This window comes from Papilio polytes, unplaced genomic scaffold, assembly GCF_000836215.1.
Source record: "Papilio polytes unplaced genomic scaffold, Ppol_1.0 DF821544.1, whole genome shotgun sequence".
Taxonomy (NCBI): domain Eukaryota; kingdom Metazoa; phylum Arthropoda; class Insecta; order Lepidoptera; family Papilionidae; genus Papilio; species Papilio polytes.
The window spans coordinates 423,164-442,064 of NW_013527660.1; the positions used below are offsets into that span (position 1 = coordinate 423,164).

General features: G+C 33.4%; 1 protein-coding gene across 1 annotated transcript; it reads right to left on the minus strand.

Moving 5' to 3' along the window:
• Positions 1-3,126: 3,126 nt before the first annotated feature.
• Positions 3,127-9,436, minus strand: LOC106108383 (photoreceptor-specific nuclear receptor-like). The gene is made up of 7 exons (XM_013289544.1): positions 9,312-9,436; positions 8,513-8,628; positions 5,909-6,283; positions 5,364-5,525; positions 3,843-4,121; positions 3,469-3,615; positions 3,127-3,365 (listed from the first exon to the last, which is right to left on the minus strand). The coding sequence occupies exons 1-7, from the start codon at positions 9,434-9,436 to the stop codon at positions 3,127-3,129; spliced, it is 1,443 nt and encodes a 480-aa protein (XP_013144998.1).
• Between the last annotated feature and the right edge of the window lie 9,465 nt (positions 9,437-18,901).

The window sequence follows — 18,901 nt, forward strand, 5'->3', positions numbered from 1 at the left end:
CTTTACTATTGTTTTACAAACAGTTTACAATTGTTTTGCCAATGGAAACATACCCTTACAATATCTTAACGTGTGCAATCGCATACCTCATTACTTAGCGACTAGTTTAATTTATTTCAAACCCCATAGCCTAACATTTGTCATAGGTTTATATTTCATTAGATCCAAAGGTAGGTAATAGAGAAATTTAATGTTTGAATGTCTCACTTTGTATTTGACTGGTTAATGTGTTTATTTATTTTGAAATCTTGCGAAGCATTCGATAATTGTAACGATGTGGCGTTCAAATAAATTGACAATACTAAAAATAAATTGGTGTAGCATATATGAAACGTGTTTTAATTATACTACCCTTGTTTACCCCATATGCTACTTGATCTATATGAGAGGGTATCATGAAATCTTGCGAGAAAATATTCGAAATGTCATCTATAACATTAAAGTATATAAAGTTCGCTATATATCATCAATTCAGATAAAACTGTGTGTAGAAAAAATATTAACTATTTAACATACACAGTTTTTACATCGGTTTGAGTGTTCAATTAAAACTGAACGTAGGAAGCGATAAGACTAGTGCACAGAGTACTTTGTAACATATTGGATTAGTGATTACACACAATAGGTCTTTGTCACGAATACTTTCTCTCAAATTTTCGTGCTAGACCCTGTAATGCAACCTTGTATTGACTGTAGTGGCATATTGCCATCTCTGTTTTCTCAAAGAGATTTTGAGGGATATAAGTTAATGTCACTGTCATTCAAACTGCAATAAAGAGAATATTAGGATAATAAAAAAAAAATAAGTGTCTTTTTAAAACATTTATTGAAATTATAATTACATACAGTAATAAAAACTTAATCTCTTAAACACAATTAGAACAAAAATATGAAAATAATCTAGTCTTTGATTTTTATTTGAGCAAATTAAATAAATCAACATAGGCAAAAATCTAAAATCAATTGAATATTAAATAATGTATTGTATACATATAGGTTTCCATTCTCAAACATCCGTACAAAAAATACAATATAATATTTAAATAGAGTAGGCAATAACTGAATGTTTTAGAAGTTGTTTACTTTAACAGGAAAGTCTATCATATTCCTAGTCCAATGATTTTACAGAGAATTTCCACTATCGTAACACAGAAACTTATTGCTATATCACTTCAAAAAGAATTAAAAGGATGGCTATATCGTTATATGGATGGCGATTGGAATTCAACGCTACATTAACAGGTTAAAAGGTAAATACAGTCAGGAAAAATGGCGATGTTCCATTTTCAAAGCTACAATCGTTTGAATATTTTTCAACTAGACGCGGAAAAAAATCAATACAACGTTTATAAATGTGTCTGTACTAAAGATGGATAGTGGTATATAGCTACTTTCTTTCTATTATCCCTTTGTTTGCACTCACTGCTCTCTAATTAGTTATTTGTAGGGAGAAGTGGAGTTTGTCTCATAATGAATAAGTCATTTTTTCCTGAAGTTGAACATCGCAGATTTCTGCGACTGTACCTTATTTCACTAAAGGATAGTGGACTGTTTTAACAACTGAAAGTTGAAGCTATGTTAGATTCAAGAGGACCAGTAAAAAACATCGAATCGATGTAACATGCAAAAAGTCACTAAAACCCACAACAGTGGATTTCTACAGAAACATTAATTGAAAGATATCTGGGAAACCCTATGTAATTGCGTTAATATTGACAGCGTGAAATTCTACGGTAAGGAGCAATTTCAATACAAGTAGCGTCTTAGAGAAAGTAAGGAGTAGAGGGATGAATTGCATGTTACAAGGAGAACGTTCGTTATGAGTGTGGAGGTATACCGATAGACGTAGAAAGAGATGGATGGATTGCGTAAAAGGTGATATGATCAAAAAGGGAGTGATGACTGAGATGACGTATGATAGAGTTATGTGGAGGATAAAAACCTTTTGCACCGACCCTACGGGTGTAGGATAAGGAGAAAGATGATGGTGACAGACTCCTATTTCTTTTTTTTTATTGGACAAAAAGGTCAAAATACAATAAAGAAATATTATAAGCAGTACATAAACCCACAGGATTTATGTGTAACCACTGGTCGCTTAGTTTATAACATATAAAAAATAATAAAGAACCTTAGACTATTTCACTAACAAACAACGCAGCCATTCAACGGTGAAAGAATTTGAAATCGGCCCAGCAGCGTCCGAGCCAATCCAATACATACAAAAACACAAATCTCTCCTCTTTATAATATTAGTATAGATTATTATAATTTACACGTTACAAATTTGTTGTTAACAGAGCCGATTTCAAATTAATTTTACATTTTGATGGTTTTTTTAATTATTTGGTGCCATTATTGTTCATATATCTTCATTTCTTATTTTATATATAATGTAAAATAAGAAATGTCTTGGTGCTGTTATTATTAGTGTTATGTTATCAAAAGAGCGATCTCTTATTTAGTAATTGATTTTCAAATAACAGGAAAACGTCGTACAACTTTAAGACCAAAAGCGCTAAAGAGGCAAGCTATTCTACACTGTTTAATCAAGACCAATAACTATAAAATAACAACTGAATGATTTCATTTGAGGCTACTTTAAAAAATGAAATAAAAAATACAATTGTTACATACAAGAAAAATTTATTTATTCGAAAGTGAGTAGTAAATTAAATTCATGATTAACGGACGGATGAAAGGAGAATACATGTAGCGGAAATGCGAATGTTAAGATGGATGTGTGGGGTAACACGATTGGATAAGATACGAAATGAGTATATTAGAGGAAGTTTGAGAGTAGCCCCAGTGGTTGAGAAAATAAGGAGTAAAAGGTTAGAGTGGTATGGGCATGTTATGAGAAGGGATGAATCGCATGTGACAAGAAGGATGTTAGTTATGAATGTGGAGGGGTACATCGGTAGAGGTAGACCTAGAAAGAGATGGATGGATTGCGTGAAAGGTGACATGATCAAGAAGGGAGTGATGACTGAGATGACGGATGATAGAATGCTTTGGAGGACGAAAACCCGGTGCGCCGACCCAACGGGAGTAGGATAAGGCAGGGGAGATGATGATGAGTAGTGAATTAAATTATCAATTCAATCATTAGTACGAACTGAAGCATTAAGTGGCGGAATATAATAGTATACGTGACAATATGACGTGAATTTCATCCTTGTCTATTGCAGGAAACAGCAAATCCTCTAAGATTCCTTGGGTGCTGATGAAGCATACACTTGGTAGGAGAACCATCAATCTTCCAAGACGATCGGAATCTTTCAATGTGCAATGATTTTGAAAATCGGTCAACGCCTTTTCTTGAAATTTTTCAATTCGACTCGACGATGGGTATTCCAATGTATCTGCGAATGTTATAAACAATTGAGAAATAATTTATCGTCAGAAAATCAATTTTAAATTATGAGTCATCAGAAACTGTCGATTTTTTTTTAAATTTTATCTTACCTTTACGAAACAAAAGCATGATCTTGAGACAATCGTACTCTGTATTGTCCAGACGAGTTTTCACTATCTTGTTCAGAAGCGATGTTAATTTTTCCAATAATTCTTTCATATTTGGTTTCTTCACACTAATCAGAGATTTGAAGTGTTCTAAAAAACAGCACTCATTTAAAATCGAAGTGACATGAATAGCGTTTATTCTCAAATTCAAATAAAAGACATAAGTAACCACAGACATATTCGTAATGACTAATAGAAACTAAAAAGGCGACTATAATATATTTTAAATTTATCATCATCACCAGCTATACGTCTCCACTGAGAATCTCAAGGGCCTAAGTTAGGTTTAAATAGTTAAATTTAAACATTGAACTTACCTTCATCAAAATAATAAGAATATTGCGAAGCTGTTAGGACAAATAGTTCCCTCCAGTTACTGTACAACAATTGCATTTGGTCTCTAGGCTTTAGTTTCAAAAAGACCGGTACATTGTGAAGCCATTTGACACTGAGCACCAGCAGTTTAGTGGTATGATCGTACAAGCCGTCGCGGATCCCGGTTGCCATTGAAGCCAGCGTTTTGTGTTCAAAGCGTTTCAAATGATCGTTGTGGCGAACAGTATCTTCTGTTCCCAATGATGAACCAGACGCACTCTCTGAATCAAAATTATCTTTATCCATATTTGTTATAACAACAATGTATTATGAAGTCTATAACGTGACTGGTCACACTCAAGATTTTAGAAACACTAGGTATATTTTTAATATTATAATTCCATTGCGAAATGTACTCGTATTACGTATTCAATGTATTTGCTGACGCTAGTGGAACGTTTAAAGGCAGAACTGCAAGCAAGCTAAGTAATTCAAATAAATCCGTTTCTAGTAATTCAGTAATCACTCGAAGCAAACCGTATCGGGTTACAGCTATGAACAATTTATAGCTTCGTAAGAATTTAATATTACATCAAGATATTGAAACTTAAGTTTTGTATTAGATTAATTAAGTATTTTGAGTACTTTTTTTGTAAATAAAGAGTATTTTACTGAGAAGAAAAGAGACATAACCGCACTCGCCTATTAAAGAGACAGCTCTGTTACGTGAACGAGTTGAAACATGTTCGTGTATGGACAAAAATTTAACGAACACCAACAAATATAAAATCACGTTGCATTTGTTACGTTAATAATTAGATAACTATATGTAAATGCTTATAAAACTGTCTGAATTTAATTTGTAGAATTTTTAATGTGAAGCTAAAACCGTTGTACGATTTAAATGAATGCGATTTCTATATTTTGATTTGACTAAAAATAAGCGAGTTTATTGTTAACCAGCTGTTTCTCGCGACTTCGTCTACGTGATAAAAATATAGCCTATGTTACTCAGTGATAACACAGCTTTTTAATGGTGTAAGAATTTTTTAAATCGTAAGAGTAGTTTTTGAGTTATTTCAATACATACAAAAATTCAAAAATACAAATCTTTCCACTTTATAACATTATTATTTACACATTTAGATTATTTAAAATAATCTCGGTGTATTTCCACATTCGATAATCTATTTTGTTAGTGTTGTAATATTTTTTTAACGAGAACATATAAATTAAAATTTAGATGTGTCTTGACGTAAGATTAAAATGCCAGTCTTTTTTTTCTTAAAAAAACACTAATAATATTACTAAAATTATCAATCCGAACGTTTAGATGGATAGGTGGATCTTAGAGTTTGTAGCCTAAACAGTTAAACGAAATTCGATGAAATTTGACACAGATGTAAAGACTTAGATCACTTAGGGTTCTTGCTTTTGTTTTTTTTTTTAAATTCCACGCGGACGTAGTCGCGGAAAGGTCGCATTTTCATACTAGTTTTCGTAAAAACCTAGTTATACTTTACCGTCTTCATTTGTTATAGCTGGTGGATTGCTCTTGAACACTTCCTCTGAGCTTGACACTTCGTCCTCGTTCAATTTGCCAGTTAACTGGGAATCAGGTTTTGTTTCAATATCCTTGAAGTGTTGATGCAATTTATGTGTGTTTAGATCTTCAATAATAGGCTCTGTTATAAAATAAAATGTTTCAAGTTAATATAAAATTATTTTAAATCGTATTTGATAGAAGTAAATACTTCTTTTAAGTCGATTTTTTAAAGATATATAGATCTTTTAAGTTAGTGAAATATTTTTGGCTTAGTAAAATAAAATCAATACACCAATGGTTCAAAAAATTTTTCAGAATCATGTTTGCTAAATGCCTCAAAACGTAAGATAATTTGCATGATATGATATATAATTGCTTTTGCTTTGAATTTGCTTTATATTGGAAAGTATTAATAATTTAAGAATTTCAACAATATTTAATATAACTTAGAAATAAACTTGAAACGCGCTATAAAAATCCATTAGTGGAACACAAATACTTATTCTGACATATAGTACTTACTAGTGCTTCTTGCTTCTAAGAACGCCGAGTTCCCCATAGCGACGGGCGGATAGAAAATATTTGTCGGGAAATACGCGGCTTGCGGATAGTGTAAGGATGTGGGAAACATCGGCAGTTTGAATGGATTTAGTGTATTCAAGTTAGCTTGCATTAAAGGATTCATATCTGGTGGTAAGTCTGGATATCGTGAGAAATCCTGAAAGGTATGTTCTGTGAATGTAGGTGTTCGCGTATCTATAGTGTTGTAGGAGTGGATGGGAGTGAATGTTGCTAAAGGTGTGGTGGGGAATACATTCGGTCTAGAAAAATCGTAGCCCTTCTGAATAGAATATTGTTGTTGGACGAAAGGACGTCTAGCTCGTTCGTGTTGTACCGCTGTGGACAAAAACACTTTTTAGATTCATTTTTTTAAAGTCACAGTTAGTTTTTGTCCCAAGACAGGTTTAGTCTCTTTTATGTCTATCGAAGGAGTGTTTATACTTACTAATTAGGCACATTTTCAAAAAATAAATCTATCGAGAAAAGTTTGTCCAATCGTGATTCTGTTCTACGAGCCTTTAGTTAACTTTAGTTAAAGGACTGAAGTTACACATACTAAAATATCACCAATCAAATCTTTGTAGAAATCCTGTTCTATGCTTCCAAAGATGCGCAATTTGCCGTAACAGCGTCTTAAATGCCATTTGTGAAAAAGAGGAAATAAAATTTTCAAATTAAAAAAATAACTTTCAATTCAGTAAAGAAATATGTATTGCGTGATATTTAAAGAAAAAAAAACAATGAATAAAATTTGACATTTGAAAATTTCATTTCTTCTTTTTAACAAATGGCAATTAACCTAAAACTACAGAATGTCCTTCGAAAGTGTCTATTAAAAATCAATTCATGTTGATTGAAGATTTAATTCGCATAATTTGTAACAAATGGGTGTGACGATGTTTGAATCATCCTACTCAATCATTCAATCATGTAATGTTACCAATTTGGATAATCATAAAAACCCAAGAAAACATCTTCGATAACTTAATCATTTGACTACAACGGCGACCCTATAACGATGTAATTGTTATACCACATTTAGTGCGAATGTTGACGTATGTGCACCTAAGTGTGAGAGCACAAACATGTCCATCACATTAGATACTGTGGACCCGTCTCCTCGACGTCGTCGGATTGTAAACAGACTGCGGGTGACATCGCACTTCTCAGAGGTTATAAGTATGCAAACGAACATTTTTATTCCAAAAAATAAAATAAGCATATATTGGCTTAAAATATAATGCCTTCTTAAATAAACATGATTATACTATACTCGACGTATAAATTACTAGCTGTTGCTCGCGACTTCTCTCAGGGGAAATTAAAATAATAATAAAAAAAACATATCCTATGTTTGTCACAGAAAAATCTCCTTTCTAATCATGAAAGAATTTTTGAAATCGGCCCAGTAGTTTTTGAGTCACTTCAATACATACAAAAATACAAATCTTTCCTCTTTATAATATTAGTATAGATATAATCAAACAAATGAACTCTGCAATCAATTAACATCAAAATCCCTTATTTAAACGAGGAGTCAACCATTTGTTGAAATAATAACCTCATGTAACCCAAGGGGTTGATGTTAGGGACAGCTATACCACAATATGTTTCATAACGTGCGAAACGTCAGCTTGTACAGTCGCGTGCAATGTTCACACTTCCACCTACAAAGAATTTAATTCGGTAACCACTTAGATCGAATATCGCATAGCAAAGTCACCGTAACACACCACGGCACCCATACCTGTTTACATATTGTCATATCTGACGTTCTCTTTGTCAATAGAGACGACAATAGGTATAAAAAAAGTGTCAATGCACTCGAAAAACCCAATACAAGCTATAATTATGCACTATATTCCTATGATATGTCGACCTATAGTTAAAGAAATTTGTTCCTGACAGAAAATGCATAGGTAAAACTTACAAGGTTTAAGAGGAGGGTGCTAGTAGTAATGTAGCTATTACAATGTATTTCCATAACGTCCAAATATGACATTTCACCGAGGGTAGGAAATAAACGTCCTCGACTGTGAAGGGCAACGTTGAACAGATGAAAATCGACCGCGAACCTCCCACGATTTTTATCAATCGCCACTTACTGTTACTTGTGTACCGCAAATACTTGAGATGTCGACTAATGGAAAAGAGATGCTGCGAAGAAGCCGCCTGGATAAATACTTTATTGAGACAAGTGCTACGTCAGTTATCGATTTAAAACGCGCCATTTGTCTCATTTCAATGGTGTGGATTATACGCAATAAATATTATATATTTCGCCTCAATATCCAACTAGCTTTCGCCCGCATTTCCGTTCGCGTGTAATTAAAAAAAGTGAGTAGCCTATGTGTTCTTCCAGACTATCCTCTACATCTATACCAATTCATGGAAATTTGTTCAACCGTTTAGGCTACAAACTCTAACAAACATCCATCCATCCATACATCCATCTAAACTTTCACCTTTATAATATTAGTATGATTACAAATCGTAGTAATTGTTATGTTGTTTTCATACATTTTATTTGTTATTTGAAATGCATTTAAATCGTATAAACCATACCTTCCTTCTTCATATTGACTCGCAAACACTTAGAGAAGCGGCAAGCTTGACACTGGTTCCTGCGACTGACGTCCACTATGCATCGACCCCCCGCCTTACATACGTAGTCGAGGTTCCTACGAAGTAATACGTTATATGTTAAATAAATCTAGAAGGGAACAGCATATACAAATCCTTAAAATCGGTTAAGCAGTATAAGTAACAAGATATAATAAAATGGATACGTATTCCGAAAAAAAAAACTTACGAAAAAGGAATAATTTTTTTTAATGTTACAAAGTAGTAATGGAGCAAGCGGCTAACGCAATTCGTCGATACAGAGAAGTGACCGTCTCTATTTATCCGTAATTACAAATGCGTTGCTTCCCTTAATCTCCAGAAAGAGACGTACATAAGGAGGACGTCAGTCTCTTCCATGCGTCCCTTCTTCTGCCAAATTCATTTCCCCATCCCACCCTATCCTTTGAAGAAATGAGCGAAGGGAAGGGTACTTAGATCACTAAAATAATACCTAACCCACCCATAATTGTCAGACGAAACGCGGAACGAATTCTACTTCACGCCAGTCTTCTGTGTGATTGTGATTGCATCAGTCGAGCTCATTCGCGCAAATTTATTATTGCTCTACTATGAAGTCATAGGACTTAAGTGATCGATGCAATCCTAAATTAGTTTTATAGTTTCTTACACCGTACCTTAGTACAGATTAATTAAGACCCCAGAGGAAACTTCGGTACTTAAACATTACACAACTTTGAATGTAATAGTTTGCTAATATCTTGGACTGCTCAAAGTTTACCTGCGTATGCTCCTCTTGAAGAATCCCCTGCAGCCATCGCAGGAGGGTACGCCGTAGTGCTTGCCCGAAGCCCTGTCCCCGCACACGCGGCACAACACCTCGGGTTTGATTTCCCTTCTCTCCATTTCCCTACATCACAATATATAAAACTTACACTTCTTAAATTGGAACCATTCCGAAGTCCTTCTTTAAACAAGAAATAGATAGAACACTATTTAAATATTGCTCTATCTATTTTTTTAAACTGAGTGAGGGATTTAATGTAATTTTTAGCTAATGCTACAATGTTAATGATTAATTTTCCAAAATTTGTTGTTTATGAACAGTCGCTTTGAAATGCAAATACAAAATGGAAGGTAACTACTAAGTGTAAAATCAGTTATTGTCTTTCCGGGGATATGTAAGTGCTGGTTTTCCGTGTACCCACATAGCCCCCATGATCGCAGACATTCGAAAGTAGATAACACTTAGTAAGACGACTAAGAATTAGTTATAATGACAATACAAATACAATGTAATAAATAAGTCACCTAAAATGCTTACTTTTTTGCGCGCCCTTAAATCTCCCTAACCCATCATCAAAATCGATTCAGCGAAATATTAACGACAAAAGTTTGCAAAATAAATTTAAAAATATGCGCATAAGAATATGTTAATACAATGGTTCAATCAATTTGGTGAACATCCCGCGACACTTGCGGGGATTTTGAAAGAGTTGTGCTGCGTCATGTTTCTGATGCTATTAATAATCGATTGTCGATAGAAGCTTGGCTGAACATTGACAACACGGTGCCTTTTGTCGTTAAGCCCACCGAGTGTACAAATTGCCTTTTAAACATGTGCAATAGCATTTTTGATACGTCGCAAAGCTGCTAGGGCGACAGAAAAGGATTTAAAATATGGTTAGCTCTACATAATCGAGACTTGGACTAATAGGGTATAATTTGCGTCATAAAATAAAAGCATGGGAAAATCAATACATTTGTTTGTTTATCGCTATAAAACTCCAAAGTACAATTTAGATTTAAAATGTGTTTGCACTAAATGGAAACCCTTTTCTTAGCGTAGCGCGAATAACATAGCTCAAGTATTAATGAATAATCTAAACCGAAAACGTTAGGGTTAGAACATTTGAAGCCACCACAAGCTAATTAATATTATAAATGTGAAAGTTTAGATGGATGTTTGTGAGAGTTTTTTAACTAAACTGCTGAACCGATTTCGATGAAATTTGGTACAGATGTAGAGTATAGTCTAAAAGACTCAGGCTACATACTTTTGTTTTTTTTTTTAAATCCACGCAGATGGAATCGTGAGCAGCTTTCGCGCAGTTTTTAAATAAAAAAAAGAATAATCGCGTCATAAAAAATTCGTAGTAGATTGTGGGTGATAATGACGACATCAAGGAAGTCGTGCACGTTACTGTCATCGAACGGAGAAGGTAATGGCGTAGCGGCGGCCGCGGCCCGTGAGAAAGAACAACTGACGTCTGTTCAAGTTACAACCGAACTCATATTTGGATTAATTTTCATACCTCTTATAAAAGTGCTTGACTTTTAAAGTTTTTACCTATACATTCATTTTTGACCTTTTTATTACGGGAATTATATAACAGTTTACATTTTGAAGTACATAATTGAATTAATCTTTATTTTTATTGGTTGCAAATTTATAGGCGATAATTAAAAAAAAAAACACTTTTTCTAGACTAGTATAAAATCAAAGTATGAGGTATGTATTTTTCTTTCCTCTTAATAATATTTCTAAATACTATTAAAAATTATTGACTAACTAATATTATTAAGGAGAATTAATATTGATAAATCAATATTTGATAAATTGACTACAAGACTTTCTGACCGCCCGCACCGTTACGATTCCTAAAATATCCCAATATCAAATTTTTGTTTAACTACATTGTTGTAGTAAATTATCTGTACAAAAAAGAATGTGATCACAAATCGTAAATATAAAATTTTACAACTTCAAGTTGTAAAATGAGTCCATTTCAAACATGGTCAAAACATTTCTTCGTAGACACGTAGCATCTGCGTAGACATTAAGAAATTGTATAGTAAAACGAGTGATGGGTAAAGAGCTTTATAAAATCTTGCCCAATTTATCGCGCTACATGTTTATTGAATAATTGTACTCGCGAATTAAGTTGACACACTTTAGGCTTTCAGTCCGATTCCTTAAACAATTTAAGTCCTTAAGACATGATACATTTATCGGTCTAATGAGGTTTGATTATCTGGGCCTCTTCATCCACTGTTGATGAAGCTATAACTCTCTTTTGTATTATTTCTATTTTTGAACGACTTCCCAAAAGATGGAGGTACTCAATTCGTCTGTATGTTTTTTTTTTTGTGTGTATATTAAGACAGAATAACACAGATGCTTATGTATACTATTTTTAACGGCAAAATTCACTTGCAGAGATACTTGTATTTTTATATAATTTACTATTCTGTCTATATTTCTCTAATAATAATGAAAGAGATGCAATGTGGATTAAAATAACATTTTCTAATTGAATTCTACGTAGAAAATACTAAAACTTTTTATAAGCGCCCTCTCGTATCGCAAATCGTCGTTAAATCAGAACAGTTTGCTAACCGAGATCAAATCCCGACGAAGGATTTGTGTTAAAAATATTATTTTACGGTTTTAACAAACTGTTTTTAAATATTAATATTATATTATTTTTAGATATAGTATAATAATATTAAAAGAAATCAAAAACCTGAAAGAAAACTTATTATATACGAGTATAACAAAAATTATTATTGCCGTTGCCGCTAGAATTCTAAAACACGCTATCAACTTTTTTCATTCGATTCGTATAAATACAACGAGGGACTCTACTACATTGGGAGTCTGTTTCTACTGAAGTGGTTTTGTACCGCGTATTAATGTGTCCAACTCTGGACCAGCATAGGGTTTTCATTCTCGCCTCTTAATACGCTTATATGTGATGAAATGAAATATTTCCCCCCAAGGGCCTTGATTTTCCCCATATTCGGCTGGTTAGCCGCAGTTTCCTGGGTCCGAGGGGGCTTTTTCCGGGAGGGATTTTCCCGATTCTTTCAATTATTAACATTACAATTACAATTTAAATAATAATAGGCGTGTGTTGCGCCGTTATTACACTCAATCCACTACTGTAGAGACATGACTCTCTTTTGTTTTTTATAACACATCTTATTTTTTATGTAACATAGTATATACCATCGCACTTAAATAAATATATCAGGTATAATCAATGGAACTACTTTTTTATTTTGTACTCCCGTCCCCGCGTAAAATTTAATTGTAGGTATGAACTGCAATTATTGTTATTTCTTATTTGCTTGGAAAATTCTTAAGCCCGCACCCCCTTTACTGTACATGAATTTGACGATTAATAAGTAGCCTAGTTCAATAAGATTATTTTGATAAATGTTCATGTTGGGTTTTATCGTGGAAAGCCACACCAATACACTAATTATAAATATAATTTCAACACTTACATTTCTCCGGGACACTTGCGGTTTTACGTGCGCCGGGCTGAACGTTTGGGAGTTTCACACGTGGGCGGAATAGTAATATATTGCAGTACGACTATTAAAGCAGTGTATGCAAACAATAGCAGCGCTGCATTAATTCATTGTCTACTACTCTTCCACACAGTTTTCCCCTCGTGATAATGGTATTTCTTTAAATAATTTTCAGTGTTTTAATTACTATCCTTGTATGAACCTATGTATATATTATAAATGCAGTACGAATCGATTATGATGGCATTGAAGGGACACGTTTTATACCTAATATAAGACATTTTTTTTGATACATTTATAAATAGAACTTTAAAATACTTTTCAAAAGAATCGAGCACGGCAATAAGCATTGAGTCGAAATAACAAGGCGAATTTTAATTAAAAAAAAATATTGAATTTTTGCGAATTCTAGCCGAACAGAATAAAGTCGAAATTGTTCCGAACAGGCTTGATTGTACACAACTCGTTGAGGCAAAAGTTAAATTTTCTTTGACCGTTTTTCCACTCATTGTTACCTTTCATACTTGGTTTCTACTTGGCTATTAGTGTTCAGTTACTAGACTGGCATTCAAGTGGTATAATTGGTACAGTAACTGGTGCCAGCGAGTCAATATAATCTATGTCTGGCTTGCGCTATTGTCCACCTGTGCAGACCAACTAACAAACTGGTTTTTCATACAACCGACTCCGTGGCTTATAAATTTAGGTATAAATGTTGATTTTCATTTCGTTTGTCCTTGGCACACCATTGGAGATAACATAAGGGCTAAATATATTTTTAACGTACTTGCCTTTCTTGACTTCCTCAACGCATACTACCTATTTTCATTAATAACTTTTTATTCGTTTGGTTTAAATCTATTTAATCTAATTAAATAATGTACGATGCCTTATCTTAAAAATTAAGCAATATTTGCATGTGGAATAAACAAGATTGTTAGATTTTCTGTCTATTACATGATACCGAAATGCCGAACGTAATTAGCATGGGTATGTACGAGCTGTCGCCCGCAAAATTCGTTAGCGCAAATTTCGACGAACAGTTTCGCGATTTAACAGCGCGGAATTTAAAAAAGTAGCCTATAATATGCCTATCCGTATCAGCTACCCTCCAGTGAAAGTCCCGTCGTAATCGGCATAGCAGTTTCGGAGATTACACGGAGCAAACGAGGCTTGCGGAAAGACAGACATACAGACAGACAATTTTTTTAATGCGATTTACTTAATCACCAAAGCAAATACATCATCTTCCCGAAATCTCGATTTTTTTTTATTTTATTATAAGTATAGATATACAATTTAGTAATAAACGTAGACCGATCGATCATTCCGTGTACAATCATGACAAACTATGATATGATCGTTTGGTAACGGAACAAATCGGTATTGGTATTTTCCGATACGCCACGCGATGGTCATTAGCGGCCGGCGGCCTTTGGGCGTTGTGTTTGTGCTACAATTACGCCGTATGTTGTAAACGCCTTGCCGCAACCGACGCTAATTATCTATTAATGGTAAATGTCGCTACCCCGCGTAATTTGTGCTTGACTTTTGAGGGCGATATAACATACCGTATGTCAGATTAAACATTGATAACCTATTGTCGATGTATTTAAGCATAAATATTTGAACGCAAAGACAATAATTTTATGTAAACATAGGAGTTAAAATTCTGTTAATTGAAAGTCAGATTTGAGAAATCTTTAATGAAGCGGTAAATGGTGTTCCAAGTACGTGAATTTAATTTTATTAAGGGAAATGACTTCTAATAGGACTAAGTGCTTAAACTTCCAATTTTTAAAATTAATATCTCATTTATCCTCATCTCGATAACCTCATTTGTTACTTTGCAGATATGTAACTATACACTACACACATCAAAACAAGTTAGCGATCACTTGGTAAAGTTGAGATAAGGCGAATCACAGGTGTTCGGGCTAGGATATCAGATACAGTACAGAATAAATCTCGTCACAAAATGATTCCATGTGTTTAATTAAACCCTTTTTTCATTAAATTTTATCTTAGATTTAAAAATGTATTTTTTTTATCAAATAATTAAAAACTTGTATTACTTTTTTTTAATTGTGTTAGTATTTTCTTTATGATATAACATGAACAATTTTATTCAGTTACGTTAAACTTTAAACTTATCAAGTGATCGCAAACTTTTTGTGGTGTATGTATAATCTAACGCATCGATCATTCTTATACTCGTAGTAGTCCTATCAATACAATGCCCTGACTTATTTCTGTCAGGTCTTAGATAAATGTGTCCAACCCATAGTTACTAAAGTTTATTAAATTGTTTTACAACCGTGTACTTTTTTTAATTGTTAAAATCGTTGATGGTTTTTCTCGGTGCGTTCCTTAACAGTTGATGAGATTGTTCGGGTGTTTTGTTACGTCATAGATTGTTCGTGCTTTAAAAATCAAAATAATAACTACGCTAAACGGAGTGATAAAATTCTTAAACGCCTGGGCCGATTTTGAAGGAACTTCCACTGTAAAGTTGATGTGTGCGATATGACGGGCTACTTTTTATTTTTTATCTTAAATCATACTTATAAGAGATAGAGGTTAGCGTGGTATGGACATGTTATGCGACGAGACGATGGTGACATAAACCAGAAAGTGTTAAGAATGAATGTGGATGGCTACAAAGGAAGAGGAAGACAGAAGTATGGAATGTGTGAAAGAGGATATGCTTAAGAAAGGAGTGGATTCAGATATGACGGCTGATAGAGATGTATGGAAGAGCAGGACATACTGTGCTGACCATCATAAGGGATAAGGGCAAGTTGATGATGATGATACTTGTAAGAGATAATTTGTAGTGTTAAGATTTCCTTTTACATCGAAATACAGCTGTTATACAGCTTATTTATTGCTTTTACAGCTACTGTACAGCTCTAATGACGCGGGAAGCTTTATAATTGTGGCCCTGTATAAGGGCTGTATAAGCGCTTATACAGCTGTACGGCCTATACAGCCTATAGTGTTCAAATAAATTGATATACGGCCCTTATACAGCTTGCAACGCTACTTGGGAAGTATAGGATGACCGCTATCTCTGGAAAGGCTAGACTGTTTTTGTCGGGAAGTTGAACTTGGGAAACGTAATTTTGTAAAATTCGCAATGTGAAATTGCGAGCAACTGCTGTCTACGGAACAACTGGACTTATTTTAACTGACAAGATGGTAGCTGCTGCATGCTGAAATATTATGGAACCTTTTTTTAACAGACTGACATTGACGTCGCGGGCGACCTCTAACAAAAAGGTTTTTTTTCGTTGCTAAATCTTTCGACACGTTTAAGATTGTAGGTGATATTATTAGTGTTCTCGGAAGACCTTCAACAAAGGTCAGAAACTTCCGAATTAGGTTCATCAGAACTTCCAAATTTCACGAAGTAATAGAATAGAAATTGAATTCCATAAACTGTGTTAGAAATTGAGAACCAATTTGAGTAATCGTTTTTAAAGTGTGGAGAAAATATAGTAACTTCAATGATTTTTCACAAAAGAATCAAACTGATCGTACTAATATTTTAAATGCGAACGTTTATATAGATGGATGGATGGATGTTTGCTAGAGTAGGCTAAACGCTGAACGGATCTGAATGAAATATGGTATAGAACATAATGGAAGAATGCCTACGTAGGGCACTTTTGTTTTTTTTTTTCAAGTTCAACGCCTACGGAGTCGCGGTAAAAAACTAGTTTAAAATAGAACAAAACGTTGTGGATAGAATTCTTAAAAAAAACTGAAAAAATGTAATCATCTGGGGAAGGCAATGCTTTTAAAAAAACGTACTCACTCAAACTTATCACGTAGAATTAATTTTAATTTAATTATTTTTAAAACAGGCCAGGGACCGCCACCGTAACATTAAAATTAGTCATATTGTGTTAGTAATTGAAAATTTTAATAAAGTATAATAAAACAGAAAAATCAACCACTTACGTTACAAATATTCAAACGAGTTGACACTGCACAACACAATTTTGCATATTTAACAAATTTTTTCTTAGTTAAATGTGTACAAGTAACTCACAGACAACAGGACTTGGCCAACCGTCAGAGCAAAGGTTAGAAACTCGAACTTTCATAACATATTTGTGGAATGGGGCGGACTGAGACAAGGCGGGGCAACTCTTGGGAGCTTGAGCAGCGCTCGAACGCACTTCATTGGCCGACACGAACAGGGGCGTCTTCGTTGGATTCATTACTTATTTCTGAAAGAACTGAACGTAGAGCCTGCATCGATAAAATTATAGACTTACGTTGGTTAGTCAAACGATGATAAATTTTAATAGGTAACCGTTTTAATTACTGCAACAGCGGTAAGAAATAAATTAACAATAACATAATTGTTCATGTGTGTTAACAGAGTCGATAATAAGTTTTAGGGCCTGTCCCACCAAAGTGTAAATTGTCTGATAACAATCTAACGTTTAAAATGACTTAGGGCAATATCGGATTTTGTTACCTTTTTTGACAGTGACGTCATTTTTAAGCTATCTCAGCCTCTATCAGCCAGTAACGGGACAGGACATTAATCTAATAATAAAGAAACCACTTTCATTTCAGCTTTGTTTGGGTAATTTGCAATCAAACCTCTTAATATTTTTATATGATAATTAAAATTTAAAATGTAGTTAACGTAAGATTTGGGACAGAAGGCAGTTTTAATAGGTTTTAAAAAAGTTTACTTACCTGTCTGAAACATACGTAATTCAAGTTACTTAATGCTAGTAACACACCAGAGTAGATCAATTGACAGTGCAATATAGACAATTTTTAGACTCACTATGAAAAAGGTATATTCCGACTAAGCGTGAGATGAAACAGTCCCAATACTGTCGGTGTGTGAAGCTAGCATAAAGTCCAAGGCAGATTTCCTTCATTTTTCATTAGAATTTTATGAGAAGTGTTCACTAGACAAATAAAAATAAAAACTTTTTGCATTTATCACGCTATTTCATATTACGAGTATATAGATTTTGATATGCCAAAGTTAAGAAAGCGATAATTTTTTTTTGTAATTTGACGTATTTTAATTTGTTGTAAAGAAATGGTAGAAGTATAATTGGATCAGGGTTTATCTAAAACACTAGCTTTCGCCCGCGACTCCGTTTGCGTAGAATTAAAAAAAAAAACAAAAGTAAGTAGCCTATGTGTTCTTCCAGACTATCCTTTATACCAAATTGAATCGAAATCCCTTGTGCCGTTTAGGCTACAAACTCTAACAAACATCCATCCATCTAAACTTTCACATTTATAATATTAGTAAGAATTAATAGCTAATGAAATAAAACACGAATATTTTCTGTTGAAATCCTTCTTATTTCAAAGTTATTTAGAAAACAGTATGACCTAGCTTACTTTATAAGTGTTACAAAAGTGCATTACATGCGTTGTGATGTAACTGTAACATTAAATTGCTATAACAAAGTGTTACATATATTTTAACGTTAGTAAAATAAATAATGTTTCACTACCTGCTTAAAATTATTCAAAACTAATTTGTGCTTTGGGAACAACACTAACATAACTAAAAAGGGCTCTAAGGATGTTTGAAATATTATTCAAGACGATCATATTTATAAAACATATCTGCAATTAATAAAATACGAAACCAAACACCAAAACAAAATTGCCAATAAAAAAATTTATTACAACCATTTCCTTTTGAACACTTGGTTGACTTTGTACCATTATCTTAATAAGTTAATTCGTTGTTAAATTTTACTGAAAAAAAGCTGACATTAACAATAACACTTTCTCTTTGTAAATAAAAAATAAACTCTTTTTAGTTCAAATTTAATATGTTTACAAATTAATCGATTAATATTTTAACAAACATGACTTAAACGTAACGTGTATTTACGACATTTTATTAATGTTTATTGTGATTAATCAATAAATAAATATTCATCTTGAAAGATTAACGGCCGAATACTATAACGAAAAAGTTGTAAGCGTCCTATACTCGTATGTTGACGTCTATATGTCTATAAAGGCGCTTATACGAAGTATTTTAAGATT